Raw genomic sequence first — 17,457 nt, forward strand, 5'->3', positions numbered from 1 at the left:
TCCAGGTTGTGGATTAGCTTCTGGGTCAGAGTCTTATATGGTAGAATAGTTAGTTCTTTCACTATTGTGCTTTTGTCGAGCTGTCCAATCACCAGTTTGGCATCACCAATTACCTTTATCTTCTTTGTGCTAGCTTCTATTGCTTTAATCAGACCAAGGACTAATGCTTCATATTCTATTATGTTGTGAGAACAGGGAAACTGAAGTTTAAAGGAGTAGGCGGAGGTTTGTTCGTCAGGCAAGGTTAGGGCTACTCCAGCACCAGCCGAGGTGCTCGTGCTACTCCCATCGAATGCTAGGACCCACTCTTTACTTTTGGCTAGGGTGGCCATCGATGTGTCTCCAGGAACCTCATCGGATATAGGAAAATCAGTGTTCGATGGGAATTGGCCAATAGATCTACTGCTGCCTGAGACTTGATGGCCTTAGGTTGTATGTATTCTATTGCATACTCATTGAGTTGCATCATCCATTTGACAAGTTTGCCAGAAAGAAGAGGTTTATCCATGAAGAACTTAATTGGGTCATTTCATGCGATAAGCTTCACCTTTTGTCCTAGGATGTAGTGCCTAAATTTTTGTGTGTCAAAGGCCAGGGCCAGGCACTATTGCTCCATGTGGGAATAATTCTTCTCTGGCAGTTTAAGGGTTCTACTAGCGTAGTAAATAAGGAGTTCCATTTTGCTATCATCCTCCTGTGATAATAGGCATCCTATGGCCTCTTTTCCTATTGCAATGTATACTCTGAATTCCCATCCATCTTTGGGCAGTGACATCGTTGGTGCCCTCGCCAATGTCATTTTTAACTACTCAAAGGTTTCTTGGTGCTCCTAAGTCCATTTGAATTTGATAGATTTCTTGACTAACTCCATTAATAGCAATGCCGCATGTGCAAGGCTAGGGATGAACCTTATCAAGTATGAGACTTTTCCTAGGAACATTTTTAACTGGGATTGGTTTAGTGGTGGTGGGAGGTCTAGGATGGCTTTAACCTTGCTTTCGTCTTGGTGTATCACGATCTGATCTACCCGGTAGTCTAGGAACTTTTTCGACTGTACTCCGAATGCAAACTTTAGTTGGTTCAACCTCGGTTTGAACTCTCTGCACCTCGTGAACACTTTCCTCAAAACATCCGAATGATCCTCTTTTCTCATTGCTTTGACTACTATGTCATCTACATAACACTCGATTTACTTGTGGATCATGTCATGGAAGACACTAGTCATCACCCTTTGGTATGTAGCACCTACGTTCTTCAATCCGAAGGGCATCATCTTGTAATAAAAGTTCCCTATAGGTGTCTTGAAGGCTGTGTGGGGTACGTCTACGGGATCCATGAAGATCTGATTGTATCTGCTGTAAGAATCTAGGAAGGAGAAAAGTTTGTATTTTGTAGTTGAATCTAGCAACACCTCCATGTTGGGTAGAGGGAACTCGTCTTTTGGGCAGGCCTTGTTTAGGTCCCTAAAGTCGACGCAACATCTGTGCTAAGGTGGAATTAGTGTTTGGGTGTTGAGCTATTTCTAAGGAGTTGGGTGCGACGGTACTAACCTCAGTTGTCTGTTCTTCTTCTGTACTGAGACTACATTGGCTAGTCACTAAGGATGTGCTATAGGTTTGATGAAGCCCACTTTCAAAAGCCGCTCAATTGCTTCTTTGATCTTTAGGGTATCTTTGGATTAAAAATCCTCTATGGCTACTTCACTGGCCAGAATTTTGGGTCTACGCACTGAGAGTGGTGGACAAGCTCTAAATATAACCCTGGCATCTGGTTGTATGACCAGGCAAATACATCCTGAAATTCTGCGAGAGAAACGTGGGTTAGACCGGTTTTGGGTTCTAAAGTTTCTGCGATAAGGACACATCCTTACCTTTTAGGAGTGCAATGAGTTTTTCTTTGTCTTCGGCTGCTAGCTTAGCGGATATGTATAAAGGTCTTTTGTTTATTCCATCAACTGCTAGGTTGATCTCTTCTAGTGGCTCTTCTATTATGTCAATGAAATCCATCATGCACCTGGGAGGCGCTCTGACTTCATCGCAGTATTCCAGAGCATCTTCCCTCAACTCCTGTCATTGTCCACGTGATGGGATAGGCTTTTTATAGGATGCGGTCGAGGTATGGCTTTTGCAGAACGGCCGAATCATTTGCTTGGTTCCAACTTTCGACCACCAACCCTTGGACATATTCTCTCGGTTCATCTCGACTGAGAGGGGTTTGCGCCACCGGGTCAGTGCAGGAGAAGGTATGAGGCTGCTGGGTTGGTTGGTAGCCTGTTTGAGCTGAAGCTTGGTTGGCTCTGTTGGATTGTCCGGGGATAGCAGGGGTCAGGTTGGCAGGGGTTGGGCTAGAGGCGTGGCAACTGGGATTAGGGTTTGAGTTGGGGACACAGGGGAGAGTGGCGGCGGGGGTTTGTTTAGCCTGGGCCAAACGATTGAACAAGATATGGAGAGCGCTTCTCATTTCTTCTTGCATCTATTCCAACCTTTTGAAATGGTCTTCAAAGAGTGCCTCAAACCCATAGACTTTGTTTAACCGTATCTCAATATTGACCTAAATGGGTGTTTCCATCTCAGGCTGGTTTTCCACCTCGAGATTGGCATTCTCTTGAGTGTTGGTCTATTCTTCGGGGATGGTGGTGAGGTTAATCCTTGTCGAGGCCATTCACTATGATCAAAGACAGAACTAGAGGTTCTACTATAGGTAGGGTAAGGCATGGCTGGGGAGCGGTTTCTTTGAAAGACAGAGGAAGGCCCATGAGAAGGGAAAAGTGAGGTTCCGTTGGTTAGGGATGTACAATGGGAAAGTTAGGGTGTACTCAGGAGTACTGGGTGACAAATACTTGGTATCAGATGATCTCTGATACAAGGAGAATCGCTATTTATGGAGTAGATCACAGGATCCAAAGAGGTAGGAGATGAGGGTACCCGCTTCGTATCAAGAAAGGGGATATTTGATTCATTGTCAATTATTATGTGCACTACTAGGGTTTCGCGACGTGTCTCATGAGGATCTCCTCAAGGATTGAATTTCCTTATCCTTAAGATCCCTCATCATTCATGCACACTACAAATAATCCTATGTGGCATCTATGATGTCACCATTCGGCGGGTGTTGCCCCACCATCTCCATGTGGTGGCTTACTATATCCTTCACTGTTGTGGGTTCCATGTGCCTCTAGGTATACGTGGGCCCCATCATGGGCTCGAATGGGTACTGTTGTGGGCTTAGGACCCTTTAGCGGGTGTAGCTTCATCACACATTCAAGTGGGCATAGGACCCTCGAATGGGTACGGTTGTGGTTTCTTTTGGTTGGGTGCTAACTAGACTCAGTGAACCATGGGTTTATCGTGATTATTGTGACGCGTATTGTGAGTTCATCACAAGGATGCTGGTGTGTTGCACGTTCATCGCAGCGTGGGGTTTAGTTGTGAGCTGCTCACATGCACTTTTGTAGTGTTAATCTTGATGTTTGGCATTTTAAGGGTTTGAGTGAGTGTTACATACCTACAACTAGTGTTGTTGAGGCTGCTGCTATGGCATGAATATTCCAAATCTCTCCTCCTATGCGTGTATCTGAAGGTTCATTCTTCTCACATGCTTTCCATGATGAAATCCACCAGGACTTGAGCTTTAATAGCTGGGCATGGCTCAAACTGGATGTTGTACTCACTCAGCTCAATGGCCCACTTCTTCAATCTGCCTGAGACCTCAGGCTTCTAAAGAATGTGCCTCAGTGGTTTGTCGGTGAGGACGACAATGGTGTGAGCTTGGAAGTATGGGCATAGCTTTGGAGCTATGATGACTAAGGTGTAGTCCAAATTTTCGATGTCGGGGTATCTTGTTTTTGCTACCTACAAAACTTTACATATATAGTAGATGAGCCTTTGGACCCATTCTACTTCTTGGATTAGTACCAAGATGACCACCTTGTCACTCGTGGAGAGGTATAGTCTAAGCTCGTCTCCAAGTTCAAGTTGGGTTAAAACTGGAGGGGTACTTAGATATTTTGAGATCATCGAACGCGAGCTAGCACTCCTCGAACCATTCAATGTCCTCGTTCTTTGTGATAGCCTTAAAGAAGGGTAAACACCAACCAACGGCTATTCGGCTAGTTACCCTTTGTATTTCTTTTATATTCCAGGGTGGTCTTATATCTAAGATGTCCTTTATTATTTCTAGGTTGGCCTTGATGCCATGTTGGTTCACTATATACTCGAGGAATTTTCCCGTCGTGATCCCAAAGACATGTTTGTTCGGGTTGAGCTTCATGTTAAATTTTCTTAAAATTTGAGAAACACAACCCAAATCATTAATTAAAAAATGTGAAAATTGTGTTTCTACGACCATGTTGTCGACATAACATTCAATTTTATTGCCTATCAAAGGCTCAAAAACTTTATTTACAAGGCATTAGAAGGTTGCCCTAGTGTTTTTTAGTTTGAAGGGCATTACTTTATAACAGTATAGCCCTAGTTCAGTTACAAAGGCTGTCTTTTCCTTGTTGGCTAAATCTATCCTAATCTGATTGTAGATGGAATAGGCATCCATATAGCTCAGCAACTCGTGTCCCGAGGTCACGTCTACTAGGTGATCTGTTTTGGGAAGGGGGAAGCTACCCCTTGGGCAAGCTTTATTGAGGTCGATGTAGTCGACGCACATGCGCCACTTGCCATTGGATTTTTTCACGAGCACAGGATTAGCTACCCAGCTCGGGTACTGGACTTCCTTAACAAAGTCCACTGTGAGGAGCTTCCCGACCTCCTCATCTACTACCCTCCACCGCTCAAGGGTGAGGTTCCTTGTCCTTTGTCTAACTGGCCTGACTAAAGGGTCCACATTAAGTTTGTGAGTTATAACATTAGGGTCTATGTTGGGCATCTCTATTGCCGGCCAAGAAAGAACATCTAAATTACTTAATACAAAACCTACTAGTTGAGACCAAAGTGGTTCGTTTAGGTGAGCACCGATCTAGAGAGTCTTTATGGGCTCAACATCAGAGGCTAGGACTTGGACTATCTCCTCCATCAATGCAGCTCGCTCCTCGGTGTACTTGGGGGGTGGTTCCAGCTCCACGTCGTCCGCCATCTTGGCCTTTCCCTTTAGTGCAGCCACATAACACTTTCACAACTCTAGTTGATCGCCTCGTACTATCCTTGCTTTGAAGTTCATTGGGAACTTCATTACAAATAATAGGCTGACACCACCACATGAAGTGCATGCTGGATGGGTCGACCTAAAATGATGTTATAGGGGGACAAGGTGGTGACCACCAGGAACGTGTGCTCGAACCTGATTGTGTTGGGCTTGGTCCTTGCTATAACTGGAACTGTGATTCTATCGAAGGGCTTCACCACGTCTCCACTAAACCTAACCAGGGGTGTGTTTGCCAGCTGAAGATCCTTCCGCTCCAGCTTCAACTTGTCGAATGCTTCCAAGAAGATGATGTCCGTAGAGCTGCCTGAGTCTACCAGGATCCGCTTCACCTCGAAGTTGTTGATTATCATCTTAACAATGAGGGTGTCATCGTGCGAATACTGGATCCCACGAGCATCATCCTTAGTGAAGTAGATCACCTCCTCTACTTGAGGGCACTTCAACGGGTTCTCTTCTTCATGTTCAAGCTCCCGAAATGATGCTTTCCCCGTTGTTATGTTGCAACCCGCTACAATGGACCCACTAGTGGTCATTTTGATCACCCCGTGGGTTGGTTTGTCTTCTGGTGGTGGTTGTCAAGGTGGCTGTTGATCACAGTCATTCTGTTGGCTCGGTTCTAGGGAATCTCTCCACTGGTCGGCAGGTTGGTACTCCTCTTCTCTATCTTCATACTTAATGAATTTCTTCAGATAACCTCGGTGGATCAGCTCTTCAATTTTATCCTTCAGGTTGCAGTAGCTTTCATTATTGTATCTGATGTCGCGATGGAAATGGCAATACTAATTGTGATTCATGTTGGTTGGATCTCCTATCATCCTGGGTGGCCACTTAACATAGCCGATGTCCTTAATGGCCATCAAGATTTTGCCCTGCTTGGCATTCAAGGCAATGTAGCTGGATCTCTAGATAGGAGGGGTTCTAGATCATCGACCTAACCTAGAACCCCGAGGTGGTGAGCAGCTCTTCCTTGGCGACTTGCTTCATTTTGGTGACTTGCTCTTTCACAGCCGATGCTTGCTACTACTGCTCTCTTCTTATGTCCTCTTTCTTTTCTTGGCCTAGTGCAACTCTAACCGGGACCCAAGAGCCTCTTTTGCCTTAATGAATTTGTTGGCCTCCTCAAGCAATGCTTCCATGGTGTTCGGGGGGTTGAACTCGAGACGCCAACGAAGATTGGGATGGCATACTTCTCTCTTGGCCGTAATGATCTAAACAACTAGGTCAAGGTTGGGTATCTGTAGCCTTTTTGAGTTGAACTACCTAATGTAATCTCTTAGTGACTCATTCTCCTTCTGCATCATGTTTAGGAGGCTCGTTACCGACTTTGGGCACTTCTTGTTGGTGGAAAAGTGCGCCATGAAGTAGTCAACAAACTGCTTCTAGCTCCTGATCAAACATGGAAGTTGAGTCCGATACCACAATCTTGTTTCTTCCTCTAGAGTTGTTTAAAAGGCCATACATAGGCTGGCTTCATCAGCTTCCGCGAGCAGTATCAGGTCCTGGAAACTGTTTGTGTGGTCGTTGGGATTTGTCTTCCCATTGTAAGTCTCTGGGGCTAGGGTCTTAAAACCTTTCGGCTCGGGGCCGAGAGAACCTCTGGTGCTAGAGGGGAAGGCCGGCTCAGTGAGATAGGAGCCAGATTTGCTACTACTACTGAGCTCATTTCTTCCCTTCTTTCCTCTACTGTTATAGGAGGGTCACTGCTCTTACCAGAGGTGCGGTATGCTCAACAATGACATCGCATCTTCGCTGCTTCATGGTTGGTGTTGTTCACCTCGATACTGGTCAGAATCTCAACCCTGGTATTCTCCTGACCTCGGACACTATCACGGGGTGGGGGCTGGTCTTTGTTGCTGGCGCTCTCATGATTGCGGGCTGGGTCTTGGCTTCCACAGGGGATATAGGGGTCTCGAGTTGGGTCCTCACCTCTTACCCCAGGCTACTAATTGCTGATTTGATCCTCGCGATGCTCGCTTCGTGATCGTTGCTACTGATCGCTTTAGTGGCTGTGTAGCAGCTAGTTTCTCTTATCAACTACCTACCGCATGGTGATGGATGCCAACCTAGTGCTGGGTCTCAAGGTGGAGTTTGATTCTGGGGAAGAGTTGGGAGCCGAGACGACACCAGACCTCGTGGGGGTGACCGGCATCCATGGTGCTGGTTTTTTATTCTGGTTTTGGTGGAGAGGGGGAAACTACTGCTAGTATTGGAACTGTTGGTACTGGTACTGATGGAATTGTTGCATCTATAGCTATGTGAGTCGGACGCTCTGCACAAGCTCATGGAACTACCGAGCTTCTATCCCAGTAGGAACCACAAAGGGCTCTACGGCTGGGAGAGCGGTGCTCACATGAGGCATGGGGCAGTTGACTGTCTAAGTGATGAATGTTTGGCTTGGATTGTCGATACCCCTGGAATGATGAGGGGGATGGTGAACTAACTGATGGTCACAGAGGGGATTTGTAGGTTAAATGCTAGTTGGTCCTACCCCCTTGCGACCGTCATTTCAATACTCTTACCAATGCTTGATGATGCCATTAGTGAAATTTCGCAAAAAAGGTAGGTAATTAAAACTTAAAAGTGAGAAGTTAGTTTTTTTTTTTTTTTTTTTTGTTTTTGCATTTCCCACATACGACACCAATTGATGGTGCACGATTTGGAAGCTCCTAGCTAGAGGGCAGCTCGGACGTCAGTCTGCTCTGTTGGCTGGTTGAACTACAAGAGAAAGGATGCTTAGAGGACCTAATGTGGCTTAAGTTAGTATTTTGTAGTGCGAACTGGAAACTTGTATGCTAGTAAGCAAATAATCGCGCGTACCTTGCGTTTCTGGGGTAGATGCCCTTGTATAGGTGAGCTACCATAAGCCTCATGAAACACCTCCAAGATCCTCGGCCCATGATGTTAGGAGTCTGTTCTGCACCAGGAAGTGGACTTCGTGATAGCCGATAAGGCTTATCGAGTTCGTCTGATCTGGGCGGGATATGGATAAGACCTATAGACGTGCAACGTGATCCCGAAGAGCTCGGAGACAGCTAGATAGCTTCTAGAAGTAGGCTACGTGTCACTTCGGCCATCACAAGCCTTATAGACCTTGGTCTTGGCCGAGGTGCCCAAGGTACCCGAGTGACCTAGTCTGCTGAGGTGGCAGGAAGTGCCGAGTCAATGTTAGTTAGCTAGTCAAATCACCCCTCATCACCTCCTAAATCTAGTATTGGTCCAATCTTGTTTGTTTTACACGTAATATTAAGATTTCAAAGAAAAATAAAAGTTATTTAATATATTTTGGCATGTATTTTTTTTATAAAATACATTTTTTAAGAATCCTAGGTTCACTCTAGATAGAAGGGCAGCCACCTTATACCTTATATATTATTAACCATTGTCAAATGGGAGGAATCTTAATGCAAGGGAGGACATGGCCCGTCTTACCCCCGAACTGAAATATAAATTACACAATCTCACGAAGTCAGCCTAGTCCCAAAACAATAAATAAAACATGTATTAATACATCTAAAAACAAAGTTTTTTTTTGGTATTTGGTGCCATGCATCATTAATAACTTCCTATTACCCCTTTTTTTCAAGTTTCTGGTTGCAGAATTAGATTTCGGGTCAACGCTGGGACAAACTAGTTAATACACCAACGAGCCAGCTTTCGATTGGTTTAAAAACAAAGAAATTTAACCTATACGTAATACAATAAGCCTCTGGTGGTCCTCTTACGAGATTCATGAGCTCACGTGGAATACTTTGCAAAGAACTGTAAGCAGCGAAACTCTTTAAATTAATTTCTCTATTGGCTAAAAAATTTGCACAATGGTTTCCTTCTTTGAGCAAATGTGAAGGAGAGATATTCATAATTGAGGCCATTGTTTTAATTCCACACGAGGCATGCATAACCTATTTTACAATAAGGCTATGTTTGGTTTGAAGGAAAAAGTAGGAAAAGAAAGGGAAAGGTAGGAAAACCTTTACAAACTTTTTATAGGTTTTCTTGTCTTTCCCTTCCTTTCCCTGCTTTTTCCTTCAAACCAAACACAGCCTAAGTGATTTTTCTAAGAAGGATTTTCACTAAATATTTATTATCACTTTCCACTTCTACCTCCCTTTTCAAAACAAATGTGGAAAACGAGATTTATTCATAATTGAGGTCATTTTTTTAATTCCACACAATGCATATGTTATTTTCCAATGAGTGATTTTCCTTGAAAGATTTTAACTAAATATATCATATGTGTTTGATATAGTTTTCATTTATTAAATAAATATTTATATTTAATTTAACTTCAAAATCGAAAAAAGTACTTAATAAACCATTTATTAACAACTAGACTCCATTATGTACCACATCAATAAAATTGTAAATAAATGCTTATCTATTAAGAGAAGCATTAAAATAAAAATTCCCCTAACAGTTGGTCCCGCATATAAATCAAGACCAACTTTTACCAATACCTATGCGTTTAAATCCGACATGATAGGATAAATACTGATTTGATGATGAGATAGCACCATTTATCAAATAAAAGAAATTCATACCAAACACCACTATTATTACTCTCCACTTTTAATTACTTACCTTCTCTGAGCACATGTGAAAAAGAGATTCATAACTGAATAGATGACGGTCTGAATGACAGTCTGGATGTTTGAATAAGACAAGTAAGGGCATTATATATACTATTTGAATCATAAGTGGCACATGCATGCATTTGCACCTGACAGAGAGAGAGAGAGACGACAAAGGAAAAGATTTTCGTTTAATTGATGAGGGAAAACAAAAGGAATTCTATTATACGGAAGCAAGATTATTAATTAAGAAAATTAATACACATTTCACTAATTTCCTACATGTAGCTACACGAATTAATCCTCATGCAGTTGTGGCTTGATTGATTTATAAACTCAATACTAATTGTCTATTTTTACTGGAATGAGCCTAAGGTTATTTTTCAAAATAATAATAATAATAATAATAATAATAATAATAATAATAATAATAATAATGATGATGATGATGATAATGATAATACTACTGAAACAAAGAAATGATTATTCTTATTGTGTTATGATGGGAGGCAGGCAATCAAACCAAAATTTAGGGCTGTTCATGGGTTGGGTTGGGTCATTTTATTGGCGTTTTTCCAACCAACCCGACCTGGTTGGTTTACCTAGAAATGAAACCGAAACCGACCCATTACTAAGTAAAATCGACCTGGTCGGTTTGAATCGGGTTGGGTCAGTTTTGTGAATAATTCTCTCGATGTAAATGGTAAAGGATTCAAGTCTAAGAAAGCAAATGTTGGATGCCTGAAAATTAAAAATGATTTGATGGATTAAAACTGATATTTTATATATCAGAAATTTTATATATAATATGTATATATATATTTCCACAAATATATATCTGAAATATATATATAGTAAAACTGGAATATATCAGATATATGTATAATATCTGAAATATATTATATATATAATATATATCTAAATCGGTTTGGGTCGTTTCGGTCGGTTTTCATGTGTGAAAACCGAAACTGAACCGAACCATCGGTTTATGTTTTTTTGTAACCCGAAACCGACCGGTACTGAAGAAAAACCGACCAACTCGGATTGGATCTGACTGGGTTGATTGATTTGGTCAGTTTGAGTCTTGTTATGAATAGCCCTACCAAAGTTTGTCAGTAGAGTTGACAATTATAACCCCGATCCATTTGATCCATCCAATCTACCCATTATAATTGTGGGTCAACATGGGTGAATGACCCATTAGGGTTCAGTGAAGAGGGTCAAGGTGGGGTTGGGGCGAGGATTGTCCATTGACCCTTGACTTTAGATTTATTTCAAAGTTTTTATTCCTTGCCTGCATAGTTCTTCTTCTCCTTTGTACCAATTAGGGTTTTCTTCTTCTCCTCTGTATAGGGCCTGCTCAAATCGCTTAAGTAAGCTTCAAAACCACCAACAACCATTCTAGCCGTGACCATTCTCACTATTTAGGGTTCACTTAACTTGTTTCTCACTCAAGCCATTGACACCATTCTCATGAGTTCAAATCAGTCCCCACAAGATGGTTTCCCGCAACGTCACACAACACATCCTTGCCGTGTATTGAGAACATCTCCCGATAATAAGTACCAGAAATGGTGAAACATCATCGGGAGATGTTCCCAATACATGGTGGGAATGTGATGTGGGACGTTGTGAGAAACTATCTTGTGGGGGACTGATTTCAACTCCATTCTCACCACCACCAGCAACAACACCCTAATCAACGTTCCTCCCCTCCAAGCTTCAAGATTTGAATCGTTGCACCATGGTCTTACACCAATGATAGATGGAGGTCTTGAACTTTCTTTCAAAGCTTCCTATTGAAGCAACCACAGATTGATGTTGGTGATTGAACAGAGCAGAACATGTTGGCGATTCAATAGACAACAGAGTAGAACAAAGCATGGGATGCTACTGATTGAAAGGAGCAAGGAGAAGAAACAGGAGTGAGCAATCAGGAATGGATGATCCCAGCCAGTGAGACGGGACCATCTGATCTAGGAGGCACAACCACGGCCATTTTTTTAGATTATTTATCATTTCCGTATATGTCATGTGGTCATTGTTTATTTGTTTTTTGATAAATCATCTTTAGTTGGAACACTTAATGGTGACTAGTGAGCAGATGATTATTTCTTTATCATATTTTGTGATTATTTTTTGCGTTTTTTCTTTTGTAGCATAAATATATATATATTTTTTTAATTTTTATTATTCTTCAATTTCTAATTTTTGGCTAAAAATTATATTTTTTTGAAAATTTTTATCATTTATATGTTTTCAGAAATTTCTACAATTTGTGCATTTTTTTCTATTTTTTGGCATTTTCCAACAAAACTTTTATTTTTTTTTTGCATTTTCCTGCATTTTTTTTTGTATTTTTCTTTAATTCTCTATGTTTCTGAAATCTCTCTTTTATACTTTTCTTTAACTTTTTATTATTTCATAATTTTTCTGTAATTTCTGATGTTTTAAACTATATATATATATATATATATTACCATTTCTTGTGTTTTTATGCATTTTTCTACTGAGTACTCAAGTGAATAGCTTAGTGTGGGTCAGGGTCAAAGTGGGCCACCCACTAACATGGGTGGAAAATGGATTAATGGGTCAATATGGGTGAATTTGGTACTCAACCCACACCTAACCCCAACCCTAAATTATGATATTAATTGCTTAGAATGATTTTAGTGGGACTGTAGGAGGGGGTTTATAAAACTTACGGCATTAAAGGCAAAACACATGAAATGAAGAAAACAAATAAAGAAAACATTGGGATCACAAAACCTACCCAAAAGATCCATCCGTGCATGTGTGTTTCTCTCAGAAGAGATACGAAAAAGCAAACAATAAGAATATTATTACATTTTAAAAATTTGATCAAATCATCAAGAAAGTCAAAGATCAAGAGCGAGGATTAATATATTGATACACATTATACCCAGAGTTGTATGATATTCTTTTTTTTTTTGTTTATAAAAATTAGGGGTTGGAAAAAAAAAAAGACCTCCAAAGTTTTAAATATTTGAAAAAGAAATTATTGATGTATGTGTGTCCATGTGTATTGTATCAATATTTTTATTCTTTATGGGGGCATAATTTGGTATATACGCATTTAAATTAAAAAATGAACATATTAGGATAGTAAATATTTCCAGTTAATGCTTTTGTGTTTTGACTTAATTACAAAACAAAGTCAAATCTCTCTTTAGATCGAGCAATCAAGGGCAGAGTTAGAAAATAAAAAGTTAAAGGTATTATTACTAGAGAGATCGGCTTCCATCAAAGCAAATTTGTGCTTACACCGTTCTAACAGCCTTTCTCAACCTTGTAGTGGTAATATCTCCTCATAAAATAAAACACTTAAGTAGGTGATTTTCTCAATGCAAGACAGTAAAGACTGCTCAAATGAGCTTTGTCCTGACTGAAGCCGAACTCACTACTAGAATTCAAATGTTTGATCATTGACGAAATGGGAGAGTGAAACTCTCTTTTATTATGGTTTATGCCTAATGCCTTGATACTGTCGCCTATTATAGAGATAAAATATAGTACATTCAACTTCATTACTTCACCATCTAATATGGGGAAAATATGGAAAAACTTATGGCCAATCAACTGGAATCATTGACGTGATAGCCAAATCAGGTTTAATCTATGGTGCAGGAAAGACATAATACGAAAAGAATTTTGACCAATCAAAACCAATTCATGAATTTTGATAAATAACATTTGATTAATTATCATGTTTATGATTTCAGTTAACTTACCAGAAGTTTTTTCCATATCTTAGTCGAATCCTAATTTTTATGTCTACTTGAGTAATTAGAAGCTTTATTGTGCAGAATGCTTTCAACGTTATTAGAGTACTTAAAACACTTCAGGCATTATTATATTATGCAATAACAAGGTTGAAGTTAAGGTTTTAAGAGATCTAATTCTAATCTTTTCAAAAGCCGAATTAACAAAACATAAAAAACGGCTTGCCCACAGTATTGTGACGACTTAGAATTAATGGAGCTCCATATAAAAGTAAATGGCAAGAAATCTCTCTTATTTATAAAATTTTTAACCTCCTATTGCTTTCTCTTTTGATAACTTTGATTTGATGTACAAGTTTTTTGTCAAAGCAGATTTTTTATGATAAAACAGAAGTTAAAGGATTATTTTATTTAATTGAAGGATTTTAGTTGTTATATTAAGGTTTATTATCTAAAAGTACTCTCCACTTTTTTTCACTCACTTTAAGGTTAAAAGTATCGACATTTATTGGTCTATATCGATCGATACGTATCGTTTCGGGACCCCTTTGATAGCTCTTATAGTGAGTGTATCGGAGGTCTAACTGGTTCAGGGGGTAGAGAAGACCTAAACCGATTGCGAGAAAAAATAAAAGGAAATGCAATAAAAATATATATCAATTCGCTCGAAACATCCCTACCAGCGCATCAGACGTAAGATATTTTGAACATTGACTCCCTTCCTATTGTGCATAAAATCAAAGTATGATGCAGTCTTACTTCTGAAAGATTCCCAAATACATAATCTAAGCCCATATTTTTCCTATTGTTATATTATGGATTTTATGAAGGCATGATTATTTCTTCATCATTTCTTATAAAGGAATTTGATTTATAGATTGAATATGGATAATATATGCCAATCTGATGTTATATGTATACATATAATCTAATATAAAGTTTAAGGGTTCATTTGGTTCATAGGAACCGAAATCTCTTTCTATTATATTTGATCATTTGGTCAAATATGAGAAAATGCTATTACAACAAGAATAACAATGGGATTCTAATTCTATCTAATTAGTTGGAATTAAAATGACATATTCTGATTTGGATTTCACACCTCCAAACAGACCCTAAATAAAGTAATATCATGACCGATCTCATCATAAATTATAATTAATAGCAACATATACTTTTATGATGTTAATCGACTGATTTTATATTTTTCTTGTATCCTATCATTCCGGCATACAGTGGATTTTTTCTTTTAATCAAAAGCAGTATTCACACCCTCCAAGTGGTACGACTGGTCTTCATCTGTCAGTCTTCATCGACAACGGAGAAGTCCTTAATGATGGCATTACATTCACGTGAATAACAGCAGCAGATTGATGTGCCTTTCACTTAATTAACTATGGCCCATCCACGTTCAATCGAATCGGCTACAACTCGCTTGTAGTGTAAGGAATGTTAATCCAATTATTAGATAATGCTAACATTTTCTCACGCTACATATATAAATTAATTATTTTTTATTTTGTCATTATTACATTTCATTTTCATTTTAGTTTAATGTTTACGCCACCTTAGATTTTTCCATTTGATTTTAGGGTCGCCAAACGGATTTGATTGAATCTCGATATAAGCTGGATCTAAATTTGATTTATTTATATTTGAATTTAAACTGAATTGGGTTTCTATTGTCTCTGAATTGTTTTTGGATTAACGCAATTAATAATAAGTTAATCTCAAAATGTTCAAAATATTATATATATTAAGGTTTATAAAATTGGACTGGACAGAGAATCGATTTCTGGGTTGAATGGTTTCATCGGTCCGAATAGATGGTTCGCTCTGACAAAAAAAAATGAAAAAAGAAAAAATGGCTAAAAAACCATTGCTTAGGTTGATAGTTTGACGATTCAACCACCCAAATTAGCAGTTTGCTGATCAAATCAACAGTTTTTGGCCAAAAAGTGTTTTTAGGGTGAAACAGAATCAGTTAAGTGATTGGTTCCCAAATTTCCAAAATACAATAAATTAAAATCAAGAAATTTCAGTAAATAAATTACTGAAATTAATATTTTATTATTAGTAAAACAAGATTACCAAAAATAATTTAAATTAATGTCAAATTCTAATTTTTAATAATTAATGATTTTCTGATAATTTACTGCTAATTATTGCAAATTAGGAGTAAACCTTGTGATCTTTTACTGTAAATTTTAACAAAAAATCAATAGTTTACTCAAATTACGACAATTGTATTTTCAAAATAATTATCTATTGTTTTTCTATATTTTAATTAATATTTTACAATGATAGTCAATAATTTGAAATAATTTTACCAAACATTTTACAATGAATATGGAGATAATTTACTGATAATCAATAGTTAATAGCTTTCTGATAATTAATAATTCAATTATTAAATTAATACAAATGAGTAATTCTGAACGGGTTCAGATCGAAGATTGATTACAGTGTTCTCTCAAGCCAACATTAGTACCCATACCTTCACAGTCTAGTCCAATAACTGGCCAATGTTGAGTACGTACAGCACCTCTAGTCGCTACTGGTAGGTAGGTCCAATGTTCAAAGTACTTGGTTAGGTCTACCAACCGCTAAATTTTTAATGTGAAACAAACGCCAAATGCCAAATCGAGAAAAATTAAAGTTCGTCTCATGTGAGCGATTTGAGAGGAACGTTGGTTGAATAGAAACAAATGCCAAATGCCAAATGCCAACGTGATTTGAGTTGTCCCAGATGCCAGTCCCATGCCAAGTCCCAAATGCCGTAAAAAGTTCTGTCGAAAATGAGGAGGAGGATTTAATTGAAAATTTGAAATGAATAGAGAATAACGTCAACCCGAAATGCTCAGTTTGCTCAAAATCACATCAGTCTATAACTTTGAAAGAGATTTTGTTGCTTTCTTACTGTTAAGTGTACTTTTCAATCTGAAATGGACCATACTTCGATAACTGAGATCTCACCAATGCTATATGGTGATGCACAATCTGCCCGCTTCTTCGTGTTGGGTGAATGAGCTTTAACTAAGATCTGATCTGGCATTGTCGAGCTATGCTACCGAGCTGGAAAGTATAAGTCTGAGCTGAAAAGAGCTATGAATAAAGAAATATTAGAGTGCTCAGGTAGGTTTTACCTAAGAGAATAATTTGATGCTTAAGTTAGAATAGGGGTTTCTAAGAGAATATGTGAGAGAGTCTAATAGCTTTAGTGCACATACCTTTTAGAGTGGTTTTGAGGTCTTTTTATATCTATCTAGGGTTCAGGTGCCATCAGGCAACGTCTCTAAGGCTTTTACGGAGCTATTTTCGTAGTTTGAGGCGTGCTGGACTGTCAGTTACTAGATTCGCCCGCGGGTCTTGTGGTGTACGGTTTTGGACGAGGTAACGGTGCTTATGAGGGCACGACGCGCGGAACAGTTTTGGACGAGCTTGTATTGTCGGCGGGCCGAGATCGCCCTAGCTCGGCCGCAGACCTAATGTTGGTTGCCACGTGTTGGCTTGTCGAGCTATCTTGCTGAGTTGAATGCTATGTTGCCTCAAGCGTCCACATCTCAGTAGCTATGTGGGGTGACCAAAATGCCCCTCATCAATTGCCCCCCACTCTCGAGCCGCTGCTCAATGGGCAAAGAGAGTAGGAACTTCGGGGGCGTTTTGGGTCTGCTAGCTTTTATAGGCAGTCCAGTTCACCCTTGTTGGTGGTTCAGCTAGCTCGGTCTGGGCTTGGTCCGAGCCGCTTCCTCTGGATTCTTCTGGAGCAGGTGGCTTCACGCACGCGATTTCCATGGTAGGTGATTTGAATTTCAACATGCGCCTAAATTCAATCTAAGTGTACACGATTTGTTTTCAAATTTCCAAATTGGCGCGTTTGTTTTTAAATTGCTACCAGGCTGTCTCGCACCTGTGACGTTGGATCCTTAGTTGCACACCTCTGCTAGCTGCAGTTCCCTTCTAAGTCATCGATTCTGCTTCTCGCGAGCTAG

At 39.5% G+C, this 17,457-nt stretch overlaps 1 protein-coding gene across 1 annotated transcript; it reads right to left on the minus strand.

Annotated features, from left to right (window-relative positions):
- Positions 1-5,180: 5,180 nt before the first annotated feature.
- On the minus strand, positions 5,181-5,687 carry LOC148852871 (uncharacterized). Its single transcript, XM_088945866.1, has one exon. It carries the CDS (start codon positions 5,685-5,687, stop codon positions 5,181-5,183), a length of 507 nt encoding a protein of 168 aa, XP_088801992.1.
- Between the last annotated feature and the right edge of the window lie 11,770 nt (positions 5,688-17,457).

This window comes from Nelumbo lutea, chromosome 5, assembly GCF_056320005.1.
Source record: "Nelumbo lutea isolate HS-2025 chromosome 5, American lotus-T2T, whole genome shotgun sequence".
Lineage (NCBI taxonomy): Eukaryota > Viridiplantae > Streptophyta > Magnoliopsida > Proteales > Nelumbonaceae > Nelumbo > Nelumbo lutea.

Coding starts and splice junctions, on each gene's coding strand:
- LOC148852871 (XM_088945866.1), bottom strand. CDS start 5,687: ATGACCACTAGTGGGTCCATTGTAGCGGGTTGCAACATAACAACGGGG.